The sequence below is a fragment of the Limanda limanda genome, chromosome 7 (assembly GCF_963576545.1).
Source record: "Limanda limanda chromosome 7, fLimLim1.1, whole genome shotgun sequence".
Taxonomy (NCBI): Eukaryota; Metazoa; Chordata; class Actinopteri; order Pleuronectiformes; family Pleuronectidae; genus Limanda; species Limanda limanda.
In genome coordinates this window covers 1,637,416-1,650,425 of record NC_083642.1, presented here as the reverse complement: position 1 = coordinate 1,650,425, position 13,010 = coordinate 1,637,416, and the positions used below count along the sequence as shown (strand labels likewise).

Below are 13,010 nucleotides of genomic sequence, written 5' to 3'. Positions count from 1 at the left end.
ACCTGCCTCCTCGGTGGGTTGATGGAAAGAGAATGAGGAGAGGGAGTCTTGGTCGTATATAGGCCTGGTGACCTCACAGGTCATGGGGCCAGAGTGACCAATTGGAGTTGACCCTGGTGGCTTTTTCACAACTCTGGGTGAAACTGCTGGAACAAAAGGACCTGAAGCATTCTGGGAGAGTGAGTTCCTTGGCTTTCTTAAGAACAAAGAAACATGCTGTCTTCAGTACATGTAGGCCGAAAAGGAGGCCTGTGGTTCCACAAAAAACATTTCCCAAAACTGGTTATAAAACAAAAAAAAAATGAGCTTTTTCTTACGTGTGGAAATCGCAATGAACCAAGGGCCTGGTATAAAAAATAAAATGTGAAGCATGTGTGACCTCTTTGTGCACATCGTGTAATTATCATACAGATTGTGTAGCCGGTTGGAAATACTGGGAAAGGAAGGTATATGCTTGAATATGCACTATGAACACGATCTCAAATATCCATCCTTTCTTGTTAAAGCCTCCTAGTTAAACTTTTATTCTCTATCAAACTTTATATAAGGATGGCTTTTCTCTGCTTTTCTTTATTTCTAATGAATTGTTTATGAAAGTTCACAAACACTGTCTGATGAACAGCCCTGTAGTAAATCCTCCCTCATGAAGGTTGTGATGTTGGGTTGGTTCAACTGTAAGATCATTTAGGAAGCTGCAGTTTGTGGTGCTGTCAACTTCGAGGGGAAGTTTTTTTTCTTTAAACTTCACTCTTAAAGCAGATTCATAATAATCTAAACACACGTCCAAACAAGGCAACAAATTCATGATAATTCAGTCTATCATTGTAACACTGCCATTGCATGACATGAGGTGAACCTCATATCATGCAATGGTTTCCTGCTCCTTTCGTCATACAGTCATGCAGGCTTCTTAAGAAAATTAAGAAGCCTGAGCAAAGAGCTGCTGGCATTTTGTAAGGTTTCTGCATTCGCGGTTCTGTTGAGCTGTGGGCTCAGTCGCTGGTTCGAAGTTCTTACCTGCAGGACATCGAGTTGCTGCTAGGAGTTTGGAAAAGCTTGATTTGAGATAAGGTTTTCTTGAGAAGATGAGCTGGAAGCTAGACCTTTGCTCTCCTCTTGTAGATTGGAAGAGAAGATGTGCTGGAGCAGCCAGGCCCTTCACTCTGCGATGCAAGAGAAACGGCTGGCCACCTGCCTCCTCGGTGGGTTGATGGAAAGAGAATGAGGAGAGGGAGTCTTGGTCGTATATAGGCCCGGTGACCTCACAGGTCATGGAGCCAGAGTGACCAATTGGAGTTGACCCTGGTGGCTTTTTCACACCTCTGGGTGAAACTGCTGGAACAAAAGGACCTGAAGCATTCTGGGAGAGTGAGTTCCTTGGTTTTTTTAAGAACAAAGAAACATGCTGTCTTCAGTACATGTAGGCCGAAAAGGAGGCATGTGGTTCCACAAAAACCATTTCCCAACACTGGTTATAAAACAAAAAAAAAAAGAGTTTTTTCTTATGTGTGGAAATCGCAAGGAACCAAGGGCCTGGTATAAAAAATAAAATGAGAAGCATGTGTGACCTCTTTGTGCACATCGTGTAATTATCATACAGATTGTGTAGCCAGTTGGAAATACTGGGAAAGGAAGGTATATGCTTGAATATGCACTGTGAACATGACCTTAAAAATCCATCGATTCTTGTTAAAGCCTCCTAGTTAAACTAAAGTGTCCCGGTCTGCAGCTTTTATTCTCTATAAAACTTTATATAAGGACGGCTTTTCTCAAATTCTCCTTATTTCTAATAAACTGTTTACAAAAGTAAACAAACACTGTCTGATGAACAGCCCTGTAGTAAATCCTCCCCTCATGAAGGTTGTGATGTTGTGTTGATTCAACTGTAAGATCATTTAGGAAGCTGCAGTTTGTGGTGCTGTCAACTTCGAGGGGAAGTTTTTTTTCTTTAAACTTCACTCTCTTAAGCAGATTCATAATAATCTAAACACGTCAAAACAAGGCAACAAATTCATGATAATTCAGTCTATCATTGTAACACTGGTTCACCTCATGTCATGCAATGGTTTCCTGCTCCTTTCGTCATTCTGTGCATCATACAGGCTTCATAAGAAAATTAAGAAGCCTGAGCAAAGAGCTGCACTGTCTGATGAACAGCCCTCTAGTAAATCTCCCCTCATGAAGGTTGTGATGTTTTGTTGATTCAACTTAAAGATAATTTAAGTGGCTGCAGTTTGTGGTGCTGTCAAACTTTGAGGGGAAGTTTTTGTTCTTTAAACTACACTGATTATATCTAAACACATGTCCACACAAGGCAAACTGCAGTGGGCGGTGAATCTGATGTCATGATATGGATTCCGGCTTCTTTCGTCACACGATGCACTGACAAAATATTAAAAAGCCTGAGCAAAGAGCTGCATGGTCTACACAACGCAGAGAGCAGCAGCACGGTGATAACGCAGCAGCACAACAATCTCAGGTGTTGCTTTCTACATTTGGAGATCAGACTCTCAACAACTAGGTAAGTGACTTTGTTTAATGTCAAAATACTTTGTTTATTGCTCTATTTAGTCTGGGTTTAGTTTTCACAACACACGTTTACCTTCTTAGAAACAGCTCCTGCAATGTAGGGGAGAGTCACAGAGGTTTAACATCTAATATAAAAGCAGTATGATAAAACATCTATTGTCTCACAAACACCAATAGAGGAAGTGTTGCATTTATTTGTGTCAGTATTTTTTTCCGGTTACTTCATTTCACTCTTTTAGGATAAAAACTCTGTAACAAATACAGGACAATGTGTTGTGTTCAGTGTAAAAAAAAGTCCATCATAGTTTATACCTGAACAAAACAGATATACAGTACTGTGAAAAAACATTTGACCCCTTCCTGGGTTCTTATTTTTTTTTCATATATGTCACACTTAAATGTTTCAGATCATCAAACAAATTCTAGTATTAGACAAAGATAACCCGGGTGAATACAAAATGCAGTTTTTGGGAAATAAGCTATCCAAACCTACCTGGGCCTATGTGAAAAAGTAAATGCCCCCCTTGATAAATCATGAATGAACTCTGATTAACCACATTTTTTTAGGTTGGCACAACCAGTTATTAGGTTAAGGGGGCATTTACTTTTTCACAGAGGGCCAAGTAGGTTTGGATAGATTTTTCCCCTTAATAAATGAAATCATCATTTAAAAACCGCATTATGTATTTACTTTGGGCATCTTTGTCTAATATTAAAATTTGTTTTATGATCTGAATCATTTAAGTGTGACAAAAATGCAAAAAAATACAAAATCAGGAAGGGGGTAAATACTTTTTCTCAGCACGTGATAAGTATAGAGCAGGGGTTTGCAACTGTTTTTGTCCCAGGGACCATTCTGACTAGAAAGTAATCCGCGGCCCACTGATGTGCCTACGTGTGTGTGCGTGTGTGCATGTGGATATAAGGAAGTTTTAACATTTGGTTTTCCATGTTGGTTTTATTTAAAAACCTCAAACAAATCTAGAAAAAAATGTGTAAAAACAACAAAAACGGTTGATTTTCGGTGCTTAAGAATTGGAAACAAAATTAAAATGCAGTTTGTAGTTGTACTGCATCTCAGAACCATATAAACATCAATATATAACGTTCATGACTTAAATGTACAGACATGTAGCTGACATGTTGAGAGAACGTTAAAGTTACGATGATCAATAACAATCAACATAAACTGGGGCTACAACTGAAGAGGGAAGATGACAAAGTAATGCAGAATATGTCACAAATGATAATCATACAATATCACACAAACAATTGAGGCCTAATTAAGTTTAACCTCATGATCACCAGCACCTTTATATTATTTTAGACATATTTTTCTTATCATATATATTTTTCACGATATTCAAGAGTAATCTGGAAATGTGTTGAAATATTAAAGCGAATTTCGCGGACCCCCTGCAATGCCGTCGCGGACCACAAGGGGGCCACGGACCCCCAGTTGAAAACCACTGGTATAGAGGATCATACATGACTTAAATATAAATAAATAAATAAATGTATAAATAAATACAAATATAAATAAATAAATAAGGAAATAAATACAGATATAAATACAGAAAAGTATAAATAAATGTCTTAAATATATTTCCACATTTATTTATTTCCACATTCATTCATTTCCACATTTCTGTGTCCGTATGCTAATGAGAAAGGCGGGCCTAACCGCAGTCTCATACAGGATTGGTCATAGGAGTGTAATGATCCAGCCCTTCTACTTCTGCCTTTCAATGCTGGCTGGTGTCCAGTAGCTGTTTGCATCGTTGAGCCAGTTCACACTTAAAATGAATTAGTTCAAGTTCAGAGGGTTAGTTCAGGTTATTTTTTTATTGGGATGATTAAGGTGTCAGTAACTGTGAGCGTCACGTCTCGTGTTCTCCTGAGCACAAGGAGCGAGCAGAGAGGAGGAGGAAACAGAAACTCCAGCCCGGTACAAACTTCTGCGCTGCCCATGAAGCAGCTGATCTCTGAGCAGATGTGACCAGAGAAGCTCGGTGTTTTCACTGTTTCCACTGTTCTACAAAGTCACTGAGCAGCTGCTTCACGGTGACGAGTTCAAGTCTCAGTCACTGCTTGTGTCTCTCAGCGAGTGTGTAGCAGTGTGGGGGGCGGAGCTCCGGGGCCTGTGGGTGTGTGTGTGTAGCTCAGTTGACCAATCCTGCTCGAGACTGAGTTTGGGACCTCCTACCTCATTTACATATGGACACATAAATGTAGAAATAAACAAATGTTGAAATATATTTAAGACATTTATTTATACATTTCTTTATTTATTTATACATTTCTTTATTTATTTCTGTATTTATTTATGCATTTATCAGACATGTGACTGATCCGATGAGTAAAATATTGATTTCCAATATTGTGTGAAACTAAAATTGGAAAAACTCTGAATAGAAACATGTTTGTGTTGCTACAGGTACAGAGGACGGTGTGCGATGCAGCAGTGTGAATGAAAAAAAACCCACACGTTCATTTGACTTCTTTCACAGACACACAAACAAAACAACCCCCCAATCAATTGTTCATCATGAACGAAATGGAAGCCAGCTGCAGCATCAGCCCAGCGGAGTATCAGTACTCCTTCTTCCCAGTGATCTACATCCTGGCGTTAGTCGTGGGTCTACCTGGAAATCTGGCTGCTCTCTTCGTCTTCACCTTCAAGATCACCCCTCGCACAGCCTTCAGCGTGTTCATCAGCAACCTGGCCCTGGCGGACATCCTCATCCTCTGCACTCTGCCCTTCAGGATCCACTACCACCTCAACAGGAACAACTGGGTGTTTGGGGACGTCGCCTGCCGCATCACTGGGGTCCTGTTCTACTCCAACATCTACATGAGCATCTGTTTCATGACTTGTATCTGTGTGGACCGCTACATGGCCACGGTGCATCCTCACGCCTACCAGAGGCAGCAGAGGCCCTGGCGCTCTCTGGCTGTGTGCGTGGCGCTCTGGTGCGTCGCTGGAGTGGCAATGCTGGTCTTCGTCCTCTTGGGGCCTCTGGAAACCAACGACAACCAATCTGGAAGACAGAGTTGTTTCGAGAACTTATCCAAGCACGAGTGGGACACGCGTCTGAAGGTGTACAACCTGCTTGGCCTGATCCTATTCTCCCTGCTGCCCACCTTGATCATCCTGGTGTGTTACCCGCTGGTTGTGAGGCGCATCTCCATGATCAGGACTAAAACAGCCCAAAGAGCCTTGAGGGTCATTTACACCATCCTGGCCATCACGCTGCTCTGCTTCCTGCCCAGCCACGTGGCGAATCTGCTGCACCTCCTGCAACGAATGGATGTTATCAAGAGCTGCTCCTCCCTTAACCTCATCTTTGAAGCCAGGCGGGTCACCACGGCCCTCGTCACCCTCAACACGTGCCTGGACCCCGTGCTGTACTATGTCACCACCAGCCACTGCAAATGGAGACGCTTGAAGAAGTCATGGCTGTGTGGACGAGTGGAGAGGAGCGAGAGAAATGAACCTGTAGACATATAACTTGAATATAACTCTGCTTCCTTGTCTTTATATAGAACTGGATGAATTTTATAAAAAAGTTTTTATCAAAATTGTCATTTTACATCAAAATAAAGGGTCGAAACGAAAACAGGCTTCTGATTTTCTTTATCTTGTGCGGTTGTGTCTTCTAATGAGTCTACAGCAAGTAGACGTTAAGAATAACATAAGAGAAATAAACACAAGTAAGAAACCAGCGGGCGCTCCGAGTCCGTCCAAATTGAATCAGGTTGACCTGGTGTTGTGCAATAATGCGTTAAAAGTGATACCATAGAATGGTGTGCCTTTAGGCATTCAATAAATGTGGTTATCAAAATAAAATATAAAATATTAATATTTAAAATATTAATATTAAATCATAACTTTAGTTGGTTAAAGTTACCTCGGGGCACCACCCTTCAAAGGAAGGGAAAAGATAGCCAATTTATTGATTAAGATCAGTCTCATTTAGATCTTGTTCAATAAGAAATCTCAGTGAACAGTGAAGGTTATAGAATTCTTGACAGTGTAGAGGTTGTCAAATTTCACTTATGCAACATTAATGAAAGAACATTTGTGAAGGAAAAATATTTATTATGAATATGATAAAGTATAAAAACACAAATTACTAACAAACGTACTAGCTAAACAAAGATGTGTATGTGAGCGTGTGTGTGTGTCTATGTAAATTAGGGTGCTTCTCAAAATGTCTGACCAAAGTTCACACCTTCATCAGCATGCTTTCAAAATGGTCGTTGATCCCCCTAAAGTTAATAGCCCCCCTTCTTCTGAAGTGGGTGAGGAGATAACTAGGTGTAGAGATATGCGTGTGTCTGTGTAAATGGTAATCAGAGAATGAAAGAGTCTGTGCAGAGCGTAACTAACATTAACTTTCATTTAACTTATAACCACAATCTCACAACATATATCAAATTTATAAACGTCACACAGAATCAAATAAACAGTCTTGCTTAGCTTAGTATAATTATTAAGCCCAGTGTGTTACCAGTCCTTAGAAAAGGAGAAAGTTGCTGTGCCGTTTGCAGTTCTGTGACGTCTCCTGGCTTTGTGTAAGGTTTCTGCATTCGCGGTTCTGTTGAGCTGTGGGCTCAGTCGCTGGTTCGAAGTTTTTACCTGCAGGACATCGAGTCGCTGCTAGGAGTTTGGAAAAGCTTGAATTGGGAGGAGGTTTCCTTGAGAAGATGAGCTGGAAGCTAGACCTTTACGCTCCTCTTGTAGATTGGAAGAGAAGATGTGCTGGAGCAGCCAGGCCCTTTCCTCTGCGATGCAGGAGAAACAGCTGGGCACCTGCCTCCTCGGTGGGTTGATGGAAAGAGAATGAGGAGAGGGAGTCTTGGTCGTATATAGGCCCGGTGACCTCACAGGTCATGGAGCCAGAGTGACCAATTGGAGTTGACCCTGGTGGCTTTTTCACACCTCTCTGTGAAACTGCTGGAACAAAAGGACCTGAAGCATTCTGGGAGAGTGAGTTCCTTGGCTTTCTTAAGAAGAAAGAAACATGCTGTTTTCAGTACATGTAGGCCGAAAAGGAGGCCTGTGGTTCCACAAAAACCATTTCCCAACACTGGTTATAAAACAACAAAAACTTGGTTTTTCCTTAAGTAGGAAAATCGCAAGGAACCAAGGGCCTGGTATAAAAAATAAAATGTGAAGCATGTGTGACCTCTTTGTGCACAAACTGTTCATGAAAGTTACCAAACACCGTCTGATGAACAGCCCTGTCGTAAATCCTCCCCTCATGAAGGTTGTGATGTTGTGTTGATTCTACTGTAAGATCATTTAGGAAGCTGCAGTTTGTGGTGCTGTCAAACTTCGAGGGGACGTTTTTGTTTTTTAAACTACACCCATTTAAATCTAAACACATGTCCAAACAAGGCAACAAATTCATGATAATTCAGTCTATTATTGTAACACTGCCATAGCATGACATGAGGTGAACCTCGAAGCCACCAGGGTCAAGTCCAACCTCCACACGTCACACGGTGCGCTGACAGAATATTAAGAAGCCTGAGCAAAGAGCTGCATGGTCTACACAACGCAGAGAGCAGCAGCACGGTGATAACGCAGCAGCACAACAATCTCAGGTGTTGCTTTCTACATTTGGAGATCAGACTGTCAACAACTAGGTAAGTGACTTTGTTTATTGTCAAAATTCTTTGTTTATTGCTCCATAACACGTTTACCTTCTTAGAAACAGCTCCTGCAATGTAGTGGAGAGTCACAGAGGTTTAACATCTAATATAAAAGCAGTAAGATAAACATCTTTTGTCCCACAAACGCCGTTAGAGGAAGTGTTGCCTTTATTTGTGTTCAGTATTTTGGGATAATCTCTGTAACAAATCTGGACAATGTGTTGTATGCAGTGTAACAAATATCCATCATAGTTTAAACCTGAACAAAAGGACTAGACATTAAGTAATGTCGACATGTGACTGATCCGATGAGGTAAAGAGTAGTTCTCCAATGTGGTGTGAAACTAAAATTGGAAAAACTCTGAATGGAAACATGTTTGTGTTGCTACAGTTAGCGAACGGTGTGCGATGCAGCAGTGTAAATGAAAAAAAACCCACACGTTCATTTGACTTCTTTCACAGACACACAAACAAAACAACCCTCCAATCAATCGTTCATCATGAACGGGACGAACGCCAGCTGCAGCATCACCTCAGCAGAGTATCACTACTCCTTCTTCCCAGTGATCTACATCCTGGCGTTAGTCGTGGGTCTACCTGGAAATCTGGCTGCTCTCTTCGTCTTCACCTTCAAGATCACCCCTCGCACAGCCTTCAGCGTGTTCATCAGCAACCTGGCCCTGGCGGACATCCTCATCCTCTGCACTCTGCCCTTCAGGATCCACTACCACCTCAACGGAGACCACTGGGTGTTTGGGGACGTCGCCTGCCGCATCACTGGGGTCCTGTTCTACTCCAACATCTACATGAGCATCTGTTTCATGACTTGTATCTGTGTGGACCGCTACATGGCCACGGTGCATCCTCACACCTACCAGGGGCAGCAGAGGCCCTGGCGCTCTATTGCCGTGTGCGTGGCGCTCTGGTGTGTAGCTGGAGTGATGATGCTGGTCTTCGTCCTCTTGGGGCCTCTGGAAACCAACGTCAACAAATCTGGAAACCACACTTGTTTCGAGAACTTATCCAAGCATGAGTGGAACACGCGTGTGGGGGTGTACAACCTGCTGGGCCTGATCTTCTGCTCCCTGCTGCAAACTGTGATCATCCTGGTGTGTTACCCGCTGGTTGTGAGGCGCATCTCCATGATCAGGACTAAAACAGCCCAAAGAGCCTTGAGGGTCATTCACACCATCCTGGCCATCACGCTGCTCTGCTTCCTGCCCAGCCACGTGGCCAATCTGCTGCACCTCCTGCGCAGCATGGGTGTCATCAAGACATCCTGCTCCACCGCCAACCGCATCCACGACGCCAGGCTGGTCACCACGGCCCTCGTCACCCTCAACACGTGCCTGGACCCCGTGCTGTACTATGTCACCACCAGCCACTGCAAATGGAGGCGCTTGAAGAAGACATGGCTGTGTGGACGAGTGCAGAGGAGCGAGTGAGCTGGACCTGTCGATATATAACTTAAATATAACTCTGGTACCTTGTCTACATATGGAACTGGAGACTTAAAGATACAAAAATGTTACTAAAATTGTCATTTTACGTCAACATAAAGGGACGGACCGAAAACAGGCTTCTGATTTTTTTTATCTTGTGCGGTTGTGTCTTGTAATGAGTCTACAGCAAGCAGACGTTAAGAATCAACATGTCTCATGTTAAAGCAATGTCATTTTATATTATAAACTTAAAACAGAATAAATAGAACTCTGCAAAATGTCTGACCAAAGTTCACACCTTCATCAGCATGCTTTCAAAATGGTCGTTGACCCCCCTAAAGTTTAATAGCCCCCCTTCTTCTGAAGTGGGGGAGGAGATAACTAGGTGTAGAGATATGCGTGTGTCTGTGTAAATGGTAATCAGAGAATGAAAGAGTCTGTGCAGAGCGTAACTAACCTTAACTTTCATTTAACTTATAACCACAATCTCACAACATATATCAAACTTATAAACGTCACACGAGTCAAATAAACAGTCTTGCTTAGCTTAGTATAATTATTAAGCCCACTATGTTACCAGTCCTTAGAAAGGGAGAAAGTTGCTGTGCCGTTTGCAGTTCTGTGACGGCTCCTGGCTTTGTGTAAGGGTTCTGCATTCGCGGTTCTGTTGAGCTGTGGGCTCAGTCGCTGGTTCGAAGTTTTTACCTGCAGGACATCGAGTCGCTGCTAGGAGTTTGGAAAAGCCAGATTTGAGAGTATGAGCTGGAAGCTAGACCTTTGCTCTCCTCTTGTAGATTGGAAGAGAAGATGTGCTGGAGCAGCCAGGCCCTCTCCTCGACAATGCAGGAGAAACAGCTGGGCACCTGCCTCCTCGGTGGGTTGATGGAAAGAGAATGAGGAGAGGGAGTCTTGGTCGTATATAGGCCTGGTGACCTCACAGGTCATGGAGCCAGAGTGACCAATTGGAGTTGACACTGGTGGCTTTTTCACAACTCTGGGTGAAACTGCTGGAACAAAAGGACCTGAAGCATTCTAGAAGAGTGAGTTCCTTGGCTTTCTTAAGAACAAAGAAACATGCTGTCTTCAGTACATGTAGGCCGAAAAGGAGGCCTGTGGTTCCACAAAAACCATTTCCCAACACTGGTTATAAAACAACAAAAAGTTGAGAGAGTTTTTTCTTACGTGTGGAAATCACAATGAACCAATGGCCTGGTATAAAAAATAAAATGAGAAGCATGTGTGACCTCTTTGTGCACATCGTGTAATTATCATACAGATTGTGTAGCCAGTTGGAAATACTGGGAAAGGAAGGTATATGCTTGAATATGCACTGTGAACATGGCCTTAAAAATCCATCGATTCTTGTTAAAGCCTCCTAGTTAAACTAAAGTGTCTCGGTCTGCAGCTTTTATTCTCGATCAAACTTTAAATAAGGATGGCTTTTCTCTGCTTTTCTTTATTTCTAATGAATTGTTTATGAAAGTTCACAAACACTGTCTGATGAACAGCCCTGTAGTAAATCCTCCCTCATGAAGGTTGTGATGTTGGGTTGGTTCAACTGTAAGATCATTTAGGAAGCTGCAGTTTGTGGTGCTGTCAACTTCGAGGGGAAGTTTTTTTTCTTTAAACTTCACTCTCAAAGCAGATTCATAATAATCTAAACACGTCCAAACAAGGCAACAAATTCATGATAATTCAGTCTATCATTGTAACACTGCCATTGCATGACATGAGGTGAACCTCATATCATGCAATGGTTTCCTGCTCCTTTCGTCATACAGTCATGCAGGCTTCTTAAGAAAATTAAGAAGCCTGAGCAAAGAGCTGCTGCCATTTTGTAAGGTTTCTGCATTCGCTGTTCTGTTGAGCTGTGGACTCAGTCGCTGGTTCGAAGTTCTTACCTGCAGGACATCGAGTTGCTGCTAGGAGTTTGGAAAAGCTTGATTTGAGATGAGGTTTCCTTGAGAAGATGAGCTGGAAGCTAGACCTTTGCTCTCCTCTTGTAGATTGGAAGAGAAGATGTGCTGGAGCAGCCAGGCCCTTCACTCTGCGATGCAGGAGAAATGGCTGGGCACCTTGCCTCCTCGGTGGGTTGATGGAAAGAGAATGAGGAGAGGGAGTCTTGGTCGTATATAGGCCCCGGTGACCTCACAGGTCATGGAGCCAGAGTGACCAATTGGAGTTGACCCTGGTGGCTTTTTCACACCTCTCTGTGTAACTGCTGGAACAAAAGGACCTGAAGCATTCTGGGAGAGTGAGTTCCTTGGCTTTCTTAAGAAGAAAGAAACATGCTGTCTTCAGTACATGTAGGCCGAAAAGGAGGCCTGTGGTTCCACAAAAACCATTTCCCAACACTGGTTATAAAACAACAAAAAAAAGAGTTTTTTCTTACGTGTGGAAATCACAATGAACCAAGGGCCTGGTATAAAAAATAAAATGTGAAGCATGTGTGACCTCTTTGTGCACATCGTGTAATTATCATACAGATCGTGTAGCCGGTTGGAAAGGTTGGGAAAAGGAAGGTATAGGCTTGAATATGCACTATGAACACGATCTCAAATATCCATCCTTTCTTGTTAAAGCCTCCTAGTTAAACTAAAGTGTCTCGGTCTGCAGCTTTTATTCTCTATCAAACTTTAAATAAGGATGGCTTTTCTCTGCTTTTCTTTATTTCTAATGAATTGTTTATGAAAGTAAACAAACACTGTCTGATGAACAGCCCTGTAGTAAATCCTCCCTCATGAAGGTTGTGATGTTGGGTTGATTCAACTGTAAGATAATTTTTGGAGGCTCCAGTTTGTGGTGCTGTCAAACTTCGAGGCAAAGTTTTTTTTCTTTAAACTTCACTCTCAAAGCAGATTAATAGTAATCTAAACACACGTCCAAACATCTCTCATTGTAACACTGCCATTGCATGATATGAGGTGAACCTCATATCATGCAATGGTTTCCTGCTCCTTTCGTCATACAGTGCGTCATGCAGGCTTCTTAAGAAAATTAAGAAGCCTGAGCAAAGAGCTGCATGGTCTACACAACGCAGAGAGCAGCAGCACGGTGATAACGCAGCAGCACAACAATCTCGGGTGTTGCTTTCTACATTTGGAGATCAGACTCTCAAGAACTAGGTAAGTGACTTTGTTTAATGTCAAAATACTTTGTTTATTGCTCTATTTAGTCTGGGTTTATTTTTCACAACACACGTTTACCTTCTTAGAAACAGCTCCTGGAATGAAGGGGAGAGTCACAGAGGTTTAACATCTAATATAAAAGCAGTAAGATAAAACATCTATTGTCTCACAAACACCAATAGAGGAAGTGTTGCATTTATTTGTGTCAGTATTTTCTTCTGGTTACTTCACTTCACTCTTTTTGGATAAA

The 13,010-nt window shown here is 42.2% G+C and overlaps 2 protein-coding genes across 2 annotated transcripts; both read left to right on the top strand.

Annotated features, from left to right (window-relative positions):
* The first annotated feature begins 5,077 nt into the window (after positions 1–5,077).
* On the top strand, positions 5,078–6,040 carry LOC133004569 (lysophosphatidic acid receptor 6-like). The gene has a single exon (XM_061074033.1). The coding sequence runs from the start codon at positions 5,078–5,080 to the stop codon at positions 6,038–6,040; it is 963 nt and encodes a 320-aa protein (XP_060930016.1).
* A 2,650-nt stretch (positions 6,041–8,690) lies between these two features.
* LOC133004568 (proteinase-activated receptor 3-like) lies at positions 8,691–9,635 on the top strand. Its single transcript, XM_061074032.1, has one exon. The coding sequence runs from the start codon at positions 8,691–8,693 to the stop codon at positions 9,633–9,635; it is 945 nt and encodes a 314-aa protein (XP_060930015.1).
* Positions 9,636–13,010: the final 3,375 nt, after the last annotated feature.

Bases quoted from the DNA above. Each gene is read 5' to 3' on its own strand.
- LOC133004569 (XM_061074033.1), top strand. From the start codon at position 5,078: ATGAACGAAATGGAAGCCAGCTGCAGCATCAGCCCAGCGGAGTATCAG.
- LOC133004568 (XM_061074032.1), top strand. From the start codon at position 8,691: ATGAACGGGACGAACGCCAGCTGCAGCATCACCTCAGCAGAGTATCAC.